Here is a 23,801-nt window from a genome sequence, read left to right as displayed (position 1 = left end):
GGGAGAGAGCAGGCAGAGGCCCCTGAGTCACTGGCCGGGGATTCTGCGGGACTAGCATGACGTCTCAATAGAGGGAGGGCCTTCAGAGTCCAATTCAGCCCCAGTACCACGTGTTCAAGGAGCGTGGGAAAGAGGCGAGCTTTTCTTCCCAGCAAAGAAAGAGCTAGTATCGAATAACAGAAGTGCAGAACAGGGCTAGGTAGAGCTCCTACTGCAAGCAGACAAGATTATCTCCGGCAAATGCAAACACGCAGAGCTACGGTTACAGTCAACACTTTGATACTTAGATTCAGGGAGCACATATTTAAAAGAGGACACGGCTCTGTTTGAGCGTGGGTTTATTGAGCTTGGAAGGGCAGCGTGGTCGGAGGACTGACTGCAGCCCATCCTGTTATGAACTTGCAAATCGTCCTCAAAAACTTGGAACGAAAATAGCGTCTGGCGTGAATTCAGCAGCGCTGTCTTTGGGGAACCCAAGCATGTTTTTTTGTAGTTTTGACAGATTTACAAATGGAGATATGACTTAAAGACTAAACATAAACAACGTTCATTCTGAAAAAAGGAAGTCAAGAAAATAAAATTTTTGTTTTTGTTTTGTTTTTAGAGATAATTGTGAGAGAGATAACATGCAAAATATGATATATTGTTTTAGAAAAACAAATAAAGAAAAATTTACTAAATATGTTGCACAAAAAAAAAAGCATTGTGGGAATCTGTTCATAAAGTGTTGTTAACATAGGTTTGTAAATAATTTATGGCATTAAAGGGATAGTTAAAATTTGATGTTTATCTGTATACCTCCAGGGCATTCAAGATGTAGGCGACTTTGCTTCTTCAGTGGAAGACAGACAAATATTTTTAACTCAAACCGTTGCAGTCTGTCAGTCATATAATGGCAGTCAATGGGGCTCACAGCTTTGAGAGACAAAAAAACATACAAATGAAACCCTGCGGCTCGTGACGATACATTGAGGTCTAAGGACACGAAATGATTGGTCTAGGCAAGAAACTGAACAGTATTTATATAGTTTTTTTACCTCTGATCCGCCACACTGTCCAACTGTCCTGAGTGCGTTCACAACAGCCGGCGCATGACGCATCTTCTTCTTGCTTTGACCATTGACACTCTTAATAGAGATTGTAGATAGAGTGTCAATGGACCATTTGAGTCTGCGATCTGCCGTAAAGCAAGAAGACGCGTCACGCGCCTGCTGTTGTGAACGCGCTCAGGAGAGTTGGGCCGTGCAGCAGATCAGAGGTCAAAAACTATATAAATACTGTTCAGTTTCTTGCACAGACCGATCGTTTCGTGTCTCAAGACCTCAATGTATCGTCACGAGCCGCAGGGTTTAATTTGGTTTTCTCTGTGAATGTTTTTTTTGTCTCTCAAAGCCGTGAGTCCCATTCACTGACATTATATGACTGACAGACTTAACGGTTTGAGTTAAAAATCTTTGTTTGTGTTCTACTGAAGAAACAAAGTCACCTACATCTTTGATGCCCTGGGGGTAAGCAGATACACATCAAATTTTCATTTTTGGGTGTAAAAAAAAACTTTGCAGAAAGATTTTATGCAAAATTTTTAATGAAATGAATTTTGCGGGATTAAACCAATGTAAATCCTGTTTTTAATAACATTTTATAAAGTGTTGTTAAAACACTTAACACTTATGATTTACGAACAATTTTAGGAGGTTTACAAACATGTTATGGCATTAATTACATATTAGTTAAAAACAAAACCAAAACAGAGTAACAAATGTCTAAACAAGATATTGTGCAAAAATGAAAATCTTGTGTCATCTTGTGGTGTTAGTCCAATATAAATCCTGTTTTTAATAACAATTTATGACTAACCATTTCATAGTGTTATTAAAAAAGTTTTTTTTCTGATTTCAGGAAACATTTTCATCAACGTACATAGCATCAAGTACATAATTACATTGTGTAAAACAAATGCACACAGGACAATTTAATAATCAATTTTGTTTACAGTGCAAAACACAATTAAACCTTCCAAAAGGTTTTTGCACAGTTACTATGACACAGTGCAGCAAATAAAAATACCTCAATAAAAAAAGAATTTAAAAAAATCAGATGCATAAAAAAAAGCAAGGCAACAGCAAGAGTGAGTTTCCCTGTCGATCTCAAGCTTTTGTTGCTGCGTCTTCACTGACGTGCAAGACCTCTTGGAACTGCGACAGCACCTGGTCAAAGTGCGTCCCCTTCCAGAATACCTTTCCACAGCCGGTGCAGATGAAGTACACTGGAATCCGGGGCAGGAGGTCTGGGGGCACAGTCTCCAGCTGAACTTCGGCCCCGCTGGGGAATTTGAAGGTCTGGGGGTCCAGGGCGGTACGTGGGGCCCAGCGGCAGTGAGGGGCGAACTCGGGGCCCTCTGGGGGCCTCCAGCTATTGTATTCAGCTTGCGTTTCATCCTGCGGCTCGCAGTCATCCCGCTTAGATACGATGTCTTGAAGGAGACCTTTTAAGAGCAAGAAAAGGCCAATAGAACCAAGGAAGGCGGCAGCTTTATGTTAAACTATGCTGCTGACAAAAACCAAGGATTCAGGCAAAATACTGTTCAAAGTAAATGCTAATTCAAATGAAAATGCAAAAATGGTGGAAAATCTGTAAATACGTTTTAAAATATAGATTCAAATATGTGCTGTATTGACATTGGAAACAAATGGAAAAGAAGTGGCAACCTCTCTCTTTCATCATGCGGGTCATTTCCTCTCTGGACAGCTTAAAGTACTCATTACAGTTGCAAGCCTAGAAAAAAAGTGACAGAAAAAACACATTAGTATGTAATAAAACATGACGTGACCAAGTAAATCAATTCAGCAGCAATGTGTTAAAATCAAGTGTAAGATATTGATAATACAAGCAGTATATACATATTATTTCTAAATAGCTTTAATACTTTAATAACTTTAAAACACAGCCTACTTTATTACCTTTTTTGTATTAGAGTCATCATCAAAACTTCAAAATAACTACTCATATTGTGGTATTTATGGAAAATATATGGTAAATACGCACATTTTTGACAAGTTCGCATACTCTGCTGTTCAAAAGTTTGGGATCAGTAAGATTTTGAATGTTTTTGAAGGGAGTCTCTTCTGCTCATCAAGACTGTATTTATTCAATCAAAAATACAGAAAAAACTGTAATATTGTGAAAGCTTATTGCAATTTCTAATAAACTTCCTATTTTAATATACCTTAAAATAGAATTTATTTCGGTGATGCAGCGCTGAATTTTCAGCATCATTACTCCAGTCTTCAGTGTCACATGATCCTTCACATATCATTCTAATATACTGATTTATTATATATAGTGTTTAAACTGTTGTGCTGCTTCATATTGTTTTTTGGAACATGTGATACTTTTTTTATTTTTTGATGAATGCAAAGCTTTTCTAACAATATAAGTCTTTACTATGACTTTTTATTCATTTAACTGTTCACCCTCCTGAATAAAAGTATTAATTTCTTTTAAAAAAAAAGAAAAAAAATTGTACAGACCCCAAACGTTTGAATAGCATTCTATATTGTAACACAAAATTTTTTTTTTAAATAAATGCTGTTCTTTTTAACTTTTTATTAATCAGAGAATGCCCCCCAAAAATATGAAGCAGCACTGATTATAAATCAGCATATTAGAATGATTTCTGAAGGATCATGTGACACTGAAGACTGGAGTAATGATGCAGAAAATTCAGCTTTGATCACCGGAGAAAATTATATTTAAAGTATATTAAAATAGAAAACTGTTATTATAAATTGCAATAATATTGTTACTGTATTTTTGATCAAATAGATACAGCCTTGATGAGTAGAAGAAACATCTTTAAAAAAAACATTAAAAATCTTACTGATCCCAAACTTTTGAGCGGCAGTGTATATGCCACACTTGTTTTTCATTGACTATATGACCCAATGTATCCATTAACAGCACATAAAAATAGCAAAAATATTCATACATATAATATCGTTACAGTGTTTGGGGTTTTTAAAGGTATGATATTATTACATTTTAAAATAACTGTTTTTCATGTGAATTTGTTCGAATGTAATGTGATTTTCAGCATCATTACTCCAGTCTTCAGTGTCACATGATCCTTCAGAAACCATTTTAATATTCTGATTTGCTGCTTAAGAAACTTTGATCAATGTTGAAAACATTAGTGTGGAAACTGCAACTTTTTAAGTTTTTGAAACTTTTTTTTAAACTAAATGTCTTTCTTTACCATCATTTTTGATCAAATTAATGTTTCCTTGCAGAATAAAAATATTAATTTATTTAAAAATAAATCCTACTGACCCCAAACTTTAGAACTGTACTGTATAACAACTTCCAGAAAGCTGGGGTGATGCTCTGACAATCTACTGTCCTCAGGAGACTTTGACACAGAATTACAGATGCTACACAGCAAGATGCAAACCTCTGACCAGCACCAAAAATAGAAAGACAAGATTAGAGTTTGCAAAAAAGCACAAAGGTGAGCCAGAAGAGTTTTGGAACTGTGTTTATGGATCGATGAGACAAAGATGTACCTTTATCTAAGTGATGGGAAGCAAAAATGTGGAGAAAAAAAGGGAACTGCAATGATCCCAAGCATACAGCCTCATCTGTAAAGCATGGTGGAGGTGGTGTCATGGCATGGGCATGCATAACTGCCTCTGGAACAGGCCCTCTCAACTTTACTGATGACTTAATGTATGATGACAGTAGCAGAATGAATTTGGAAGGGTACAAAACCATCTTGCCTACCAATATTCAAGAAAATGCCACCAGATTCATTGGGAAGTGCTTCATATTGCATCAGAACAATAACCCAAAACACCCTGCCAGTTCAGTCAAGGAATTTATAAGAGCAAAGAAATGGAAAGTCTTAAGGCCTGTTCACACCGGGACGAATTTCACGCGCGATATTCGCCGACGTTTAACGCCTCGTGACTAAACAAAGGGCGCCAATGTGAGTGTGCACACCGACGCGAAAAACGCCACGCGTAAAAGCGTAATTTTTAAAAAAACACCTTGGGTTTGTTTTTTTGGTTTGACGCGCCGCGTCAAAAACCATCCGACCAATGAGATTGGCGCTTTTGCTCACGTGTCTGGAGCTGCTGAAGTTACAGTAACACACAACTTGGGGGCGCTCAAACACAAAACGGTCTTGCCGAGCACACATATGTAACGACGACGAAGATATACGCCAAGTAGCGTCTACACTGCCGGGAAGAAATAAGAAGACGAAGAAGATGCAAGGCAAGATGAAAGTACAGCTGCTGGTCTCGTTGGTGTCTGAACACAAAGAACTTTATGACAAACGTGACAGCGACCAAAAAAAGCTACTGGTGCTTGAAATAGCAATGTTTTCTTTGTATGATTTTGACAAGCGCGTAAATACTTGCTCTCTTCTTCTGAGTGACAAGCGAGTGTCAGAAACGTAAAGTTGCGCAGCGCCACCTTGTGTACCGGGGTATTTCTGTTTTACATTAAGCGCCATCTAATGTCAGGGAATGAATTTGCATGTTCACTCGGCTCATCGTCAGCGAAAATCGCTTGGGTGTGAACACAAAAAACGCGTTGAAAAACGCTGGCGAATAACGCGCGCCGATATTCATCCCGCTGTGTACGGGCCTTTAGCTTGCCCAAGTCAATCTCCAGATTTAAATCCGATTGAACATGAATTTCAGCAGCTGAAGAGGAGAGTAAAGGCAGAAACTCCCCAAAACAAGCAACAATTGGAATTGGCTGCATTAAAGGCTGGGAAAAGTATTTCAAAGGATGAGACCAAGAGTCTGGTGATGTCTATGGGTCACAGACTCACTGCTGTGATTGTGGATCTGCAACTAAATAATAGCTTTTAATCTTTTATATCTGCCTTATGCTCAACTGTCCCAATACTTATGCTCACATCAATGAGTGGGATGAACTCTAAAAGTGCTGTTCTTTTTATTTGGTAAAACATGTATGTGTTGAAACGGCTAATAATAAAATGTGACATTCTGTAGTTTTGTCTCATATTCATTCATCCATCCATCATCTCCCGCTTATCCGGAATCGGGTCGCGGGGGCAACAGCCTAAGCAGGGAAACCCAGACTTCCCTCTCTCCGGCCACTTCGTCCAGCTCTTCCAGGGGGATCCCAAGGCGTTCCCAGGCCAGCCGAGAGACATAGTCTCTCCAACGTGTCCTGGGTCTTCCCCGAGGTCTCTTCCCGGTGGGACATGCCCGGAACACCTCCCCAGGGAGGCGTCCAGGAGGCATCCTAGCCAGATTCCCGAGCCACCTCATCTGGCTCCTCTCGATGCGGAGGAGCAGCGGCTCTACTCTGAGCTCCTCCCGGATGACTGAACTTCTCACCCTATCTCTAAGGGAGAGTCCAGCCACCCTACGGAGGAAACTCATTTCGGCCGCTTGTATCAGCGATCTCATTCTTTCGGTCACTACCCACAGCTCGTGACCATAGGTGAGCGTGGGAACGTAGATCGACCAGTAAATCGAGAGCCTAGCCTTTCGGCTCAGCTCTTTCTTCACCACGACAGATCGATGCAGCGCCCGCATCACTGCTGACGCCGCACCAATCCGTCTGTCGATCTCCCGCTCCATCCTTCCCTCACTCGTGAACAAGACCCCAAGATACTTAAACTCCTCCACTTGGGGAAGGATCTCATCCCTGACCCGGAGTGAGCACTCCACCCTTTTCCGGCTGATCTCATATTCATCTTTTAATCATATTTGCAAATGTCTTGACTCCACAGCCAACAGAGCAATTTTGTCTTTGCTGTTCCAATACTTTTGGAGGGCACTGTGTGTGTGTGTGTGTGTGTGTGTGTGTGTGTGTGTGTGTATGTATATATATAAGTAATGGTAGGTAGCAAACTAGGCTCATTTATATTTCAAATAGTCTAGTAGTTCCCATACTAAACTCTCTCTTTCTCTCTCTCTCTCGCGCACACACACACACACGCAGGGCTCAAGTGACGCAGGCTAGGTGTGAAGTTAGACGTTTGAGTCGCCTCTCTTGATCTCACACCTCAGTGTGGCTTCTGTCTCATCCTCAGCGAGGAACCCAATTCCCACCCTTTCAGACAACACTCAGGCGCTAAAAGCCTCGTCACTGAACTCAGCGACACCACCCAGACTGAGTCTCACACTGAACGCAACACCTTATCAGGACACTGACAATTCAATCAGTCAACTCATTAGACTGGAATGCTTCTCACACAAACTGAAACTGAAATCAAATGACTGCTCGGTTTGGAGAAATACATTTTCTATATTCTATACATTTTCTATTTTCTATTGATACATTTATAGTGACATTTTTGAACATTTTGTCACATTTACTCACTCATTTGGAAGAAAACAACTTCACAATAGTATATGACTGTCGAGTTCCAACAAGGACCAAAAATAGTCTATATAACTTAGGTTTCTGTGAGGAACAGAGCCAAATTCGAGTTTACAACTATCATATGTGACCCTGGACCACAAAACCAGTCTTAAGTAGCAATAGCCAAAAATACATTGTATGGGGCAAAATGATTGATTTTTCTTATGTCAAAAATCATTAGGATATTAAGAAAATATCATGTTCCATGAAGATATTTAGTGAATTTCCTACCGTAAACATATCAAAACTTAATTTTTGATTAGTAATATGCATTGATAAGAACTTCATTTGAACAACTTTAAAGGTGATTTTCTCAATATTTAGATTTTTTTGCACCCTCAGATTCCAGATTTTCAAATAGTTGTATCTCGGCCAAATACTGTCCTAAGAAACCATACATCAATGGAAAGCTAATTTATTCAGTTTTCAGATGACATATAAATCTCAATTTCGAAAAATTGACCCTTATGACTGGTTTTGTGGTCCAGGGTCACATATGACTAAAGAAGCCTTAAAATACAGAGCATCATGAACACAACATTTTTACTTTTAAATACAGAATATGGGTTTGGAACAACATGAAGAAGAATAAATGTTAATAAACATACACTAATGACCAAAATATTTTTTTAAATATTTTATGCTCACCAAGGCTGCCTTTATTAGGCCACAATTACAGTAAATAGTAATATTGTAACAGTAATATTGCGAAATATTATTACAATTTAAAACAACTTTTCTATTCGTATATATATATATATATATATATATATATATATATATATATATATATATATATATATATATATATATATATATATATATTGTCAAATGTAATTAATTCTTGTGATGCAGCGCTGAATTTTCAGCATCATTACTCCAGTCTTCAGTGTCATATGATCCTTCAGAAATCATTCTAATATGCTGATTTAATGCTCAAGAAACAAAATATTCAGCAAGGAAACATTAAATTGATCAAAAGCGACAAAAGTGATGATACATTTATTTTGTTACAAAAGTTTTCCATTTCAAATAAATGCTGTTCTTTTGAACTGGTGAAAAAAGCACCAGTTTCCACAAAAATATTAAGCAAATGGTCAGTAATAAGAATCATTATTAATAATAATAACTGATCACCAATAATAATTCATAATAAAATCAGCATATTACGATTTCTAAAGGATCATGTGACACTGAAGACTGAAAACTCGGCTTTAACATCACATGAATAAATTACATTTTAAACTAAAAAAAGTTTTAAATTGTAATAACATTTCACAATATTATGATTTTTGCAGTGTTTCTAATAAAACAAATGAGGTAGTGTGAATGATATCTATTCATAAACATTCAGATTTAATACTAAATCCATTCAGAATTCAGTTTCAACTATATATGATTTAGCATACGCACGCACAAACACAAGGTGCTATGAAAAGGCATGTTGTGTGTGTGTGTGTGTGTGTGTGTGAGGGACCGGCACAGGTGCCCTTTGCAACCCCTGTCTGCTCACTCTCACGCTCTCTCTATTCCACCTTGAGTGATCTGTTCCCACACACTGCGCAAAACACACCGGCAACTATTTACCCAACTCCTGAGTTTCCCATGCAAAAGCAAGTCAAAACCTGCTCCGCAAACTCTTCACACTCATGCCTGCGCCACCGCTGGCACGCTCTTTCTCCATCTGTGTTTGCCTCCAAAACCACATGTGCGAGTTTTGCTTCTGAACCTGCGAGGCGTGACCAGACCAAACCCTATGGCAAATATGTCATATGTGCTGATGTTGCGGGTCCAGCTACGATTTTATCTATGATCCTCAGCCACTAATGCTTTCCAGCTCACGGGCACACATCTGTACAACACACTGGCATCACTAGTGTATACTTCAGTGTGATGCAGCTTTCGAGTGACAAAACGTCCCCTCTCGTCGTTTGCCCCGGATTCGGAAAACAACTGATGAAGAGACAGATTTTAATCGCAGCTGGTTAGGACAGGCTTTGGAAACTCTGGAATATTTAACGGCTTAACTTGTCCTGCTCCGTTCGTGGAAATGAGTGAAAGTGGTCTGGAAAAAGGAAATGAATATTTGAAAACCTTGCACGTTTTTGAAAAGGCTACACAAATACTTAATAAAACTAAAATTGCAGTATGACTTAGTGTGATCATCAAATCACAAATGCTGCGATTTAAATAAATAAATATATGCATTGCATGTTTCAGAGTGAATCTAACGTTATAATGTGCATCTGGGAATGCAACATGCACCAATCATCTACCAACATTGTTGGCTTTATGAAGCTTTAAAGGTCTTTCTGCAGTTTTCCATCAAAATCAAATCTAAACTGTTTAACTCTTTTAAAATAAAGAAATTATGACCGCCATAAATATTAGTATTGTAATTGTACTGATTTTTTTAAATTTTTATTTTACAGTGAAATATTACAATAGCATATTGCTTATTTTATTTCATGTTATTTAATTTATTAATTTAAATAATCATTTTATTTTTTTTAGTGATTATAATAATTACTATAAGTATTAATCATACTGATATAAAAAAAAAACAATCACAAAATATTTGTCAATCAAAAAGCTCAATGGTTTAACTTCTGAAAATAAAGAAATTAAGATTATTTAATTTAAGAAAATTAAATAATATTGCAATTCTACAGTTGTATTGTGAACAAATATTATTTTACAGTGAAATATTAGAATACATTTTCATATTTAATACTTCTATTTAGTAATACAAATAATTTATATAATTAGTCATACTGATATATAAATCACAAAAAATATAACCTAAAAGCTCAATAGTTTAACTTTTGAAAGTAAAGAAATTAAGACCGCCATAAATATTAGTATTGTAATTTTATATTTTTATTTTATAGTGCAGTATTACAATAGAAATATTTTTTATTTTGTTTCTGAATTGTATTTTATGTTTTATTTAATATTTTTATTTAGTACTAATAATAATTACTTTAATAATATAATCATACTGATATATAAATCACCAAAATATTTTCACGATCAAAAAGGTTTCAATTTTGAAAATGAAGAATTTATGACCGACATAAATATTAGTAATATCATTTTACAGTTGTACTTAAAAAAAAAAAAAAAAAAAACATGCACAAGTGAAATATTACAATTTGTTTGATAATATTTAGTAATAATAATTAGTATTATTATAGTCATACTGATATATAAATCACATCAAAAAGCTCAATAGTTTAACTTTTGAAAATGAAGAAATTAAGACCGCCATAAATATTGGTATTGTAATTCTAGTTAGTATAGTGAAATAAAATACATTTCTTTTACAGTGATATTTTATAATAGTTATATTTGTTTGGTTTCATCATTTTATTTCATATGTAATACTTTTATAATATCAACTGCTATAATTATAGTCATACTGATAAATAAAATATATTTTTGTAATCAATTTTTTGGAGCCAAATTGCGCAGCTCCACAATCACACGCACAACAAACCTGAAGCTTTTTAGATCGAGCTTTGGTTTTCCTGGTTAGTGATTAAACAGGGAAATATCCCTTAAAATTACATTTTAGAAGGGACCCCGAGTCATATTTATGGTTATATTTATTGCGGATGGGCTCTTTTGATCTGGGCCAGTAAAGCAACCACGTAAAACCTTCTAACATACACCCTGAACACACTAGCAAGGTGCCAAGAGCAGCAACAGCACAGCAAATCCTGGCAAATAACATCCAAGCATCCAAGTTCTGGAGCTTGCCTTCATCATTTCCTCAGAAACTGTAGTAACCAGGTTAGTCACCGAGCTTGTGTTGTTGTGCCTCAGGTAAAGACGGAGCAAGAGTTGACAGAGTTGACTGTATGCACAGTATGTGCTCCAGACATGAAGCCTCAGACGAGCTAAACATTTCCAATTAGAGATCTGAGCTCCAGAGAGCTGGGGGAGGGGAGCGGAGGGAAATATCCCCCCCACCCCCCTCTCTCTCACTGCCGCTCCCATGGGAAAATCCTGCACTGCATTCAGACGCGGGCTTGTGCTGTGGCTGGGTCACATGACCGGCAGTCTGACCAATGAGAGCAGGCTGCTATGATTCAAACAGAAGCAGAGGCAGGTAAGCGTGGGAACAGATTCCTGCCCTGTTGGAAACTTCGCCATGTGACACATTTGTTGCAAGCATGGGCAGCCAATAACAAGATCACTAGCTTCTTGAGAAATGTTGATAGCGCTTTGTGGGAAAACAAATTGGGGTTGGCATTGGGCAATTTGTTTCTAACAGAGAATTTCAGGAAACATTTTACAATAAGGCTCCATTTGTTAACATTAGTTATTTATTTAGTTATTAACTAACAATGAAAAATACTTCAAAAGCATTTATTCATCTTAGTGCTAATTTTAAAATTCACTAAATGCATTATTTAAATCAAATGCTGTATCTGTTAATATTATTTAATTACTTATTGCTAGTTTATGTAAGCTCAAATAATATTAAACGAGTTATTATCTATTATTAAACAAACATATTACCCGTTGTTACTTAATCCATTAACCAATGTTAACTAATTTTAATGTAAAGTATTAGCAATTAGTTTGTTTGTTTGTTTTTAATCACTTCAACTGAACCAATATTATTAGTTTAATTTTGAAAAATATTTGTATTTAATATTTAATATTAATATTTATTATATTTTTTTTAATTACATTTATCAATGCCAAATAAAAACTCAGATTCAAAACCATACAATAATATATAACAGAAGTAGTAAATACTACCAAAACTGAAATAAATAAATAAAATAAAACCAACAAAAAATTATAAGTGGCACATAAAGGAAGAACAATAATTCTTTAAGTTATATAGTAATAATATATATAATAAGTTCTATAATAAATAACAATTATAATATAAAGTAACACTTTACAACAAGGTTACATTTGTTAAAATGACTTAGAAATACTTCTAAAGCATTTATTACTCTGTTAATGTTGCTTCCAACATTTATCAATGCATTATTATAATGAAAAGTTACATCTATTAACATGGATTATGAATGAAGAGTTTTATTTAATATAGTTAATATAATAATACAGTTGTATTTAATATGCATTAAATATAGTTAACAAATGGAACCTTATTGCAAAGTGTTACCGTGTAATCAATAATATATATTATATTATAGAATTACAATTAAATTAAAGTTTTATTTACAAACAAATTGTTTAAATAATTGTTGCAAAAGCATACAAATTAATGTTTAGGTCAGTCTGTTGATTCAAATATTTAACTATATATTTAATATGAAGGTGTTTTGTATTTAAAGCAAATCAACAACACATTTAATTCCTTTTTTAGGAAAGATAACTATTATTGGGCTCTGCAATGATGCGCTCTATATGATGACGGCGTATAGAGTTCGATTTCTGCTCTCTACTCATCGCAGTCGATTTGGTATTTTTAGACAGCATCAAAATGAACGTGAAAAGGAAACAGAAGAATGCAATGGCAACATGCAAACACGTTAACTGACAGTAATAATTAAGTAGGCTTCATTTAATTAGCTACTGTTTGTAACCACCTTGTTTATCTAATTAGAGCATCAGAAAGGTAGCTTGACTGTATCTTAACTGCTTAAGCTTGGGAAGCAGCTTCCTTCACACTGGTATATGTGATGCACTGGAATTCAAAAAGAAGAAAAACAACATTTCAGTTCTCGGAGGTAATAAGACACGAGGCTGCTCGTTTACTTGAGGTATTAGCAGAAAGCTCATCAGGCCTGACCTCTCTTTCTCTCGTGACCCTGCCTGGAGGTGTTTTAGATTAGTGTTGTTGTCAGTGCTAATGGTCCGTTCACTGCCCAGACGATTGGACAGGATGCAGTCGACACTTCTCTCTTTCTCTAACAACATACATGTGTTCAGAAAACTCTCCTCTGTTGGTCTTGGCACAGCTCATACCCAGCAAAGTTTCTTGGCAGCTCTGGACGAGGGGGGCTGCTTTGGGACTGGAGCTCTGCAGAGAACCACAGGAGTCGGGGAATAATGGCCAGTGAGGAGACTCTTTGTGTGGGCTTTAGCTGCAGGGCTCAGGGGGGCACTGGGGGTTTTGTGTGCTAGCTTGGCCTCTGTGAAGCTAGCCTTTCCACCCACCCTATTGATACTTGCCCCTCTCTCAGAGCTGAGCTCTTTAGCACTGCCCAAATAGGGGGATAATAGCCTCACTACGAGCCCTGAAACCAAGAATGGTTCATAGCTCTTTCTTTTTCTCTCCCCTCATTCTTTCGTCTCAGGCGGTCAGATCAATGACTCTTACATACTTCCAGCAGTAAATACCCTTGAGGATGTCGCTGGGGAATTTGGAGGTTTTTTGTCCACAACCAAATGTCAATAAATGAGATTTGGAACTAGGGCTGGCTGACTTATTGTATATATGCAAAAATATTAGATTGATTTTAATAGATTTCTATTTGGCTTTTAGGTTTCATAAAAAGCCACCATGTGTCGTAACTTCTGAAATGTTGGAAGAGTTAGAAGTTCAATCATTTTATGTGAATCAGTTATTTTGAAGGATCCATTTTAGTGAATTGGTTTAAATCTGGATTACATTGTGAAACAATAAGAAAATATGTTCATGGAAGGTCTTGCATTGTATTTTCCATGTTTTGATAATCAAGAGGTGAACCAATATTAAAATTCTGGCCAAGACAGGTAAGCCAATGAAAACATTCATATTATGGCCAATACCAAAATTCCACACTATTTTGCCAAAATAAATGAAAAACAAACTAGTATTAAAACATTTTGTGTATGAATTGTGGCATCAAAGCAAATTTAGGCATCACATGATTTCATATGAAAAACAGATATTAAATTTGGGATTTAACAATGTTGTTAAAATATTTTGGAACCTGTGGGGTTTTTTTTAGGATTCTTTCTTTAGAAGTCTTTTCTGTCATTTTTGTTAAATCAATTTAACATATCCTTGTTGAATAATAGTAATAATTTCCTTCGAAGAAAAAAAAAAATAATAATAATAATAATTGACTCCAAACTTTTGAATGATAGTGTATATTAGAAAAGATTTCTATTTTGAATAAATGCTATTCTTTTTTAACTTGTTATTAATCAAAGATTCCTCAAAAATGTAACAGTTTCAAAAAACAATTTAAATGAAGCAGCACAACCGTCTCCAACACTGATAATAAATCAGCATATTAGAATGATTTCTGAAGGATCATGTGACACTGAGGACTGGAGTAATGAAGCTAAAAATTCAGCATTGCCACCAGGAATACATTATATTTTAGAGTATATTAAAATAGAAAACCTTTATTTTGAATTCTAATAATATAATATTTCACATTATTAAAGTTTTTTTTCTGTATATTTGATTAAATAGATGCATGATAAGCATAAGAGAGTGTGTGAGATATATATATATATATATATACACACACACACACACACACACACACACACACACAGTGTTATGTCTTTTTCTAGTAACATAATGTGTTCAGAAACCTCTCTCTATAGTCTCTCCATATATAGGAAGAGAATTTAAGAGGAAGAAAGTGAGAGAGAAACTGTGGGCAAGGTTGTCATGTCACGCAGTCTTCCCACCACACCCACAGTAACTCTCTGCGGTATTTGTCCCGTCCTGTCTCCCGGTGTCTTGTCATGGGAGCGCCACCACATTCTGTTGCGCAAACCTCTTGCTGCGTTTCACACCTTCTTTCTTCCCTTGCTTGCTCTCTAACCGACACACTTAAGCATGTTCGGAATGCTATTGTGAAGTCTTCGTGATTCATCCCCAACTGTAAATATTGACTATGGCAGGCCTTAGAGATTAAAAAAAAAAAAGCTGTGGGATGACTGGTGCCCGGCCCACTCCAATGGCCACCACAGATTTCAGACCCAGCAGGCTGACAAAAACAGTTTACAGACCACAGGGTGGGTCAAAACGCAGTTTCCAGTTTCCCAGTATATTTCCCATTACCCCTCGGCACTTCAGAAGATTTGCTTTTGTTGATCTAGCATAGATTTGCCTACCATCGGCCATGTACAAGAAAGGTCTGAATTATGACCCTGGACCACAAAACCAGTCATAAGTGTCAATTTTTGATGTGTGGTTTGTTAGGATAGGACAATATTTGGCCGAGATACAACTATTTGAAAATCTGGAATCTGAGGGTGCAAAAAAAAATAAAAAATCTAAATATTGAGAACATCGCATTTAAAGTTGTTCAAATGAAGTTCTTAGCAATGCATATTACTAATCAAAAATTAAGTTTTGATATATTTACGGTAGGAAATTTACTAAATATCTTCATGGAACATGATCTTTACTTAATATCCTAATGATTTTTGTTATAAAAGAAAAAAATTATCATTTTGACCCATACAATGTAATGTTGGTTATTGCTACAAATATACCCCAGTGACTTAAGACTGGTTTTGTGGTCCAGGGTCACAACTGATCCCATAACATGGATACCAGGTAGCTCTGTCAAAGATACTGACAGTATCAAACAATTTAGCTAACATGAAAGACTCATTGTGCCGTGAAATAAGAGTGCAAATGAGGACCAGTGATCTTGATTTTCTCACAAAGATAACCGTGCATGCACACACACAGCATGTGGGAGATAAAGTGAAATGAAAGGGCATTAGGGGAGAGAGGTCAAGTGCTAATGATGCTGGATAAGACACGAGAGCCTCAGAAGAAAGACGACTTCAAAGCACCCCCCCTTCTCTGAGTGTCGGTGTCCACAAGGGAAGGACAAAAACGAAGGGCTTTGAGATGGCAGCAGGGGTGGACAAAAAGAAGTGTGAGAGAGAAACAAGAACAAGGGTGTAGACAGGAAATGGGACAAGACGTTGAACAAAAGCCTGGGGAGGAAAGACACCAGGAGATGGAAACGCAGAGGTAGAGGACGGTTGGGGGTTGGGTTCGGGGTTCACCTCGGGTGTGAAAGCGTCGAGGTGAAGCCTAAAAAGGCCTGAGAGAGTTCCTGTGTCACGGGCCCCATCGCCACCCCTCCTTCCCTCGCGTTCTGCTCGGCCCTGCTAAATTCCCCAGGGCCAGAGGCTGTCCCTTTGCAGTCTCCTGTGACACAGTCATTATGAGTGTGGGAACTGAATCTGTCCCTCTCACAGTGCCCCCCGAGCCTGTCGCTCCGCCCAACCTCAGTCCACCATCACCCCCACCGACTCCAGCTCCGCTCGCCCCCTGATATCTTTGAGAGCCGGACCCCAGTAACCCCCTCCTTCCATGTAACAGAGCTGCTATCTCCCAGTGCAGAGCTGTCCGTCCCGGTCTCTGTCAAACACCCCCACCCCCCGCCCCAATCATCCTCCATCCCTGACGCTATCTTCTCGCCGATAACCATGGGAACCGTTCTGTGGGAACCGGCTGGACCGACCCGGCTCACCAAAATAGATGGCGAGGAAAAAAAAAACGCTGAGAAAGAAAACGAGAAATACCTCCCAGAGGGAGGGCTTAAACAGATGGACAGAAACAGGTACGCAACCTGACCAATCAGGATCTGGCAGGGAAAGGTTGGAGGGTAGGTGGTGCGGGAAAGTTCTCCAACAGTTGCTTTGATTTTGGGCTCTTCGGGCCACTGATTTTACACTGTGGCTTTGGGGCCGTCGGTGTCCCCACTCTTTGTAATGGAGATCTTCAAAGAGAGCATAACTCTAGAGATCAAACACTGCAGGCTAGTCCGATCAGAGGTAATGAACATATCCCAGCATGCTTTGGTTCACCAAGAACCGGCTAATATTGCAAGTTCTGATGATATCACTGGGGAATCCCTTTAAAAGGTGAAGCTGATAAGGTTAAGCTCGGTGCCTCCTCTTCCTCATGCGCAAGCATCACGGATGCGCTAGTGCAGTTCCTGTGAGAAAAACGACTTTCTTTGGTTGCTGGAGGATGGGGAGAGAAAGGGAGAAGGCGAGAGCATGCATCTTTTCTTGTCTGAATTTGGCCATTTTTCCATTCCAGTTTTATTCGACGTCGTTCAGCAGTCCGGGCTCTCCCAGCCCTTTCCCAAGCCAGAGAGGCTGACCCCAGTGTCCGTATACCTCGACTGTCCCACGGGGGGGCTGCTCTTCGAACCTTCCCACCCCTAAGTGCCCAGCACTCCCAAAGCAAACAGACTTCCAACCCTCGATAACATCAGCCGGATCAGACACAGAGGAAGCACTGCCAGCCTCTGTTGACCCCCATTCCCAAGCCCGACTCAAGCGCAGTGTGTCCAAATACTAATAAATGGCAAACAAGAACTAAATATATCATGTTTAGCACTACTTTAGCACTTTCTCTCACCACACACACAGACACACTATGGGTCGCCAGTCTTCCCCTCATTAACACACACAGAAACAAACAGTAGCAGTGGGGTTCCAGGGCTGTTATAGCTTGACAGGCTTCACTGGGGGTCTCATTTAAGACAGGCATCTACACTGCAAGTGCACAGACCAGCCATGCAAAAAGAATCTGTCAAGTCCAACAACATTCCCATGGACACTAGGCATACCACTATTAGCTACAGCATATAAAACAACCCTATTAACCTTAGAAACTGTTATTTGATCTGTGAGCGCTAGTTAGAAGCACATCCATCAAAATCTTGTTTCAAACGGTGCATGTGTGATTTAACGTGGGAGGCATAACGGCCCATTTTAAGTAACCTATTGTTCTTAAGACAAATGACAAATGCATTGGGGAAAGTGAACTTGGCCAAATTGCTCCTAAGGTGATTTTAGTAAATGTATGAAGTCAGCTCCCTTAAAGTTCACACAGAAATACTTACCCTAGTGAAAAATAAATATAATAAAATGCATTTAAATCTATTTATTTCATGCAAAGTATACTACAAATACATTTACATAAAATATACTAGTTGCAGGTTATTTTTTTTATTAAGTATACCAGTTTATTATACTAAAAGTCTGCTAAATTAGAACAACTAATTTTGTACTTAATGCACTTTAATTGTGCAGAAGTAGTACTGAAGTCCAACTAAAAATACACTGAACTATATTTGATTGTGCTAAAGTGGAACTTTTGCAAGTATACTTCAGGTACAGTTTAAATATCTTTCATTTAAAGACCAATATTATTTAAAGCTCATACAATCCTCGTCATTAGTGCATTAAAATCCATTTTAGGTTTAATATTAAGAATTGTGCATATAGTACGTAGTACTCCAAATAAAGTTTAATTATGATTTGATATCAGTAAGTCTTGAGTGACATGTCATTTGTTCATAGATTTGAACTATACTTAATATGAAATAAATGTATTTTAAATATATTACTTTGAATGAGAAATTCAGTTCAAGCTGCTCTGTTAAATAAGAGAGGAAACAGGGGCTAACCATAAAGACATCAGTTTTTAGCCTAAAAAGTGTGCTTTACAAATTATTTGTTGCTAAGGTAAAATTACAGAAAGGACTATTTGCTCAAAGTAAGAGAACCGGTGAGACAAACAGAGCCTAATCTAGATGTCCAACTAAGCCCCATTAAGTTGCTCAACCAAAGCAAAGTAGTCTAGCATTAATATTGGCAAGGGCAGGCCATTCTGCAGAGCTACAGGGAACCCAACACGTAGCCCTGCACTTTAAAGGCATGCTGTGCAAATTCACGAAAGACGACTGGAGATAAAAATGGGCTTGAATGATAGCTTGTGGAAAAACATAACTCTCTACAGTCTGCAAAAACATGGAAATTCGTAGATAAATTCTGGGGATGGCAAAGCTGACAGATATACACACATGGTGACACGGTCGGTCTCTCTTTCACGGTAAATCATGGGCACACATGATGCTTTCCTCCTACACAGACACACACACTCCATTCATAAGAATGACCGCATTGAGCAACCCTCCCTAAGTACAGCTCATAAAAATGCCCATCAAGGCACACTTTCACAAAATGCAACTATTCGGGAGGGACGGAGAGGAGGGGTGGGAAGAGACAGGAAAAAAGTGAAACGAGAGAAAGAGAGATTTGCAATCCTATGGTTTTCTTCAAAACACTTTGAAGTACCTGCTTTATGCATGCGGTAATCATTCAATACTACAGTCCTATGGTATTACCTTCTGATGCCATCTCTGTGCCTAATGGCTAAAAAGGCAGATGTGATTGATTTGGAACACTCTACTTAGGAAGCAACTTGGTGCCACACAAGACTCAACTAATCAATTCCAAAAGAGTCTGATGCTAGCGTGCTTTTAATTGTCTGTGGTCGTGTCACGCTGCTCAATGGTGTAAACACGTGTAATAGTGCAGTACTCCAAAGCCCAAAGTAAATTTAGTTTTTTACACTATGGTATGCATGAGACATAATTTTCATTAGCACAGTTATGCTAATTAGAATAGTATGCGCATACTGCAGCCAGAGATTTAGAACTGTGCATAATCTGTACACTTTTTACAGCTCAACGCGTAGCCTTTCAAAGTATAATCCATTTGAGGTGTGCGTGAAGGCAGCCAGTCGAAACATGCGCTCTAAAAAGCTTCATCTTTCTCCAGCGTCCGCTCTATTTTTCTCCTATTTATGACCGATAAAAATGTCTTTGTACTCTTATTAAACTAAAGTTGCGGAAATCTTATAACCCTCTCACACAAGGGCTTGTCAATGTGGGAGTTTATTGTTGTTGCAGTCTCCGCTATTTTGTTTTGTTTTCTACTGTGAAACAACAGCCCAGGCCAGTGCTGCCACCTTATGGAACAACTGATTAGTGCAAAACCAAGTCAACACGCATTTGCGACTGCACATACAAAGTACACACGGTTACAAAAAACAGATTGTGCATAGTACATGCATACTATTCTGGTGACGAAATTTGCATCACGCGCACTGTAGACGGACCGTCGCATACATGTAAAAAGCAAAGTATACTTTGGCCTTTAGCTCACACCAAGGTTATTTTCGTAAACGAAAACTAAACTAAGACTAAAACGATTGATGAACAAACAATCTAGTAAACTGAAATAAAATAAAAATGACAAAATATTTGAAAAACTAAAACGAAATGAAACTAACAACAGTTATTGAAAAACTAACTGAAAATAATAATTAACAAAAAATAATCGTTTTTGTAATTATTACGTTCTCACCCCTTGGCGGAAAAATATAGCCTATGAGCTTTGTGACTCTTTAGGGAAAGACCTGTAAATGGCGCATCACGTGCATGGGGTTGTCTGTCGGAGCGACGCAAAGCGGTTTAAAGCAGAGTCCTGCACCTGTCATGTTTGGTAAACGTGCACCAGCAGTACTTTACAGAACACCCGACCCGTTATCCGTTATCTGACAGCAGCACTAATTTATTTCTGTACCAGACCAGAACCGTTTGACAAAGACCGCGAGTCGTGAGCCGAACCGCACCCGCATTAATCTACAACATCAGGTGGGCAAAATTATTTATTTTCTCATGTAACACAAGCAATCAAACCAACATTAGGCATTCTAAGTTGGTGCTTTGAAGAAAAACAGACACGCAGCGCAACATGATAGTTAACAGAAAAAAAAAGATGAGAACGTGCATCCTTTCTGCAAACAATACAAAACTATGGCCTAGCATCTTGTGATCACTCTGCCAGGCTTTCGAACAAATATAGGCTAAATCACATCATGCACATGCTAATAATTCTTCATAAATAAAGAAAACAACATTGACATATGAGCCTTTACTGTTAAATATGATTGCCGTTGAATTTCATTAGACCCAGTTATGATTTTTATGCGGCTGTTCACGGAAAAGTGACCAAGACACAACAGTTACAATATCATGGTTAAATAAGAAAAAAAGTCATCTAACATAACCTAATTAAGCTACATTTATTTTGATATTAAATAATTCAACACATTATTAGATATGATAATTAAGCACAACTTGTGTAGATTTATTTAGTAAAAAGGCCTGACTGCTTCCTTTGGTGTATATTTGTATACTTTTACCATCTAATCAATCTTAACATGCGTTAATTTTGTGTTGCTAAATATTTGCCTTACTAATTATGCCCAAGTCTTTCTTTGGCCTTTGCTCTGGAAGTGATCTGTTGATTCTGCTAAACTTTAATTAAAACTGAAACTAAAACTGATATAAAAACGTGTTCACAAAATAAAAACTAAACTAAAACGAACAAAAATTAAACTAAAAAACTAAACTGAATTTTATAGCAAATTCGAAAACGATATTAAAATAAAACGAATTAAAAAATTAAACTATAATAACCTTGGCTCACACATGCATGTGTATTTTCTTGCATTAATTAGTTTGTCTGCAAGGTCACGAGCGCTTGCATGAGGGGGGTAAGAAATACACACAACTCTAGTTTAAATAAGCACACAAAAACATTTTTATTGGTTAAAAGTTATGAAGAGAAATAACAGACACTGGATAAAGATGAAACTTTCCAGTGCGTTTGTGTTCGTGCACGCTAATGAAGTACACTTTGAAAGGCTATGCGTTTGGCTGTATGCATCGCTTCAAAACTAAGCCATTATTTACTTATATCTTCCCCTCTTAAGCCCAAAGTAGACTTCAAATTTCAAACTTCATCACAAAAATATATTGTGCGAATTTAGAATACTTGGTATATTGCGCACAGGTTGTGTGCACCATGTGCTTTCTCATTGTATGGAAAAGAGCTTCCTGAAGATTCTTCAAAATTTGTCCTTTTTGCGTTCCACGGAAACGACATACAGGTTTGAAAGCATAAACTGACAATTTTCGATTTGTGGCAAAATATTCAAAATAAACCAGTTTCATTTTGTGCTTTCTATTACAATATACAACAGTGTAATACAGCTGTTGCCTCGGTCAGCTGATAGTGCCTATATTTTAAAACGTGCTGTTCTTGGTTTAAAGAATGTTGGGCTGGCGTATTTGGTAAACCCAGTGCCGGATGTTTAGAGCATCAAATGACAGAAGGTTAATACCATGACAGAAGGCTAATACTGAAACATGACAAGGCGGCACCAATTTCAGACAATTTAGAGAATTCCTGAAGGGTACCATACACAAAAGCGCACACACACACACACTGACTTTGTGTTTGCGGCTGAGCTTCTTTTCCGACACACATATTTGCGTGCAGTATGGAAGTGATATATGGCTCTGTCTTTCCGTGAGGTGAAAGAGTGCGGCCCCTCCTCTCTGAACAACATAAGCAACCCTGTCTGCCCGGGGCCAGTTCTCATGACATCATCGCTGCACAGGAATGCTCTCAAGCAGAAAGCAGTGAGAGGAAGTGCTCATTTCATCTCTCGCTCTCTCTTCCTCTCTCTCATTCCATTCCTATCTCTTTCTGAAAAGATCCGTCAATCATTTACCCTCCCTTTCCCTTACTTGGGAAGAATTCTCCCTCTTCTTTCTTTGTGTGCGTGTCTTATGTTCACTGTATTTTTTTCCTTTATGTTTTTTTCCTCACAGACATTCATCAGCTCCCACTTTGCTAAAGCAAGCATCACTTTTATTATCGTTCATACTTACAGTTACAGATTTCAACAAAACCTTAATCCCAAAAGACTTATACTTTGTTGCACAACACGTCTCAAATCATTTGCAGACATGAATGATACCTTTTTTTTTCTAATCGATCAGCGCTTTTTTGCAGCTCTGTTATTATTAGCTTTTAGCAAAGGATGACATGACTTTCCACATGGCGGATGATAAAAACGGGCTTTCTGGGTGCAGAGGGGACATTTAGTGTGCCAAAACACGCTCTCGCAGTGCGGCTAAATGTAGAGTTCATTTACTGGCCAGCTGTGAGTTTTTAACTGGTGTGTGTTAAAAGGAAACTTCTGGGATATTTTCAGAAGTAAGAGGCATTTTTAAGTACTTACATGATCTCTTCAGTGGAAACTTGTGTAACTTGAAGTTTTGAAGCTGTAAATCATAATTTTCAATTGGGATTACTTTTCTAGGTGGATGAACTTTTGGATTTCCTGTAGTTGGAGCTTGTTCTTTTCAAACAGTGATTTAAAAGGACAGTTCACCCAAAAATGAAAATCGGCTGTTAATTTACTTAACCTCAGGCCAAGATGTAGATTTTTTCTTTAATAGAACGGCGAAGAAGATTTTTTTAGCTGAAACCGTGGTCCTTGGTGATTCATAAAATGCAAGTCAGTGGCTATATCACTTTCAAAAGAATGATTGGTAACACTTTAGTATAGGGACCAATTCTCAATCAACTAGTTGCTTATTAGCATGCTTATTATTAACATACTGGCTGCACAACATTGTGCATGACCATATTCTACATCCCTACTTAACCTTACTAACCATTAATAAGCAGCAAATTAGGAGTTTACAAAGGCAAGAGTCATAGCTAATGGTTTGTTAATGGCGAGAATTGGACCTTAAAATAAAGTGTGACCG

At 37.6% G+C, this 23,801-nt stretch overlaps 1 protein-coding gene across 1 annotated transcript in view; it reads right to left on the bottom strand.

The window, feature by feature from the left end:
• Positions 1-1,563: 1,563 nt before the first annotated feature.
• LOC306865476 (exonuclease mut-7 homolog) overlaps positions 1,564-23,801 on the bottom strand; it is a 49,227-nt gene continuing 26,989 nt past the window's right edge. Inside the window, exons 19-20 of the mRNA XM_079410083.1 lie at positions 2,709-2,775; positions 1,564-2,485 (exon numbers count right to left, since the gene is read on the bottom strand). Of these exons, the coding sequence (XP_079266209.1) occupies positions 2,148-2,485; positions 2,709-2,775 (405 nt within the window). The 3' untranslated portion in view covers positions 1,564-2,147. The remainder of the gene's footprint in view (positions 2,486-2,708; positions 2,776-23,801) is intronic.

Source organism: Barbus barbus, assembly GCF_936440315.1.
Source record: "Barbus barbus genome assembly, chromosome: 47".
Lineage (NCBI taxonomy): Eukaryota > Metazoa > Chordata > Actinopteri > Cypriniformes > Cyprinidae > Barbus > Barbus barbus.
This window is presented reverse-complemented; position numbering and strand designations above follow the sequence as displayed.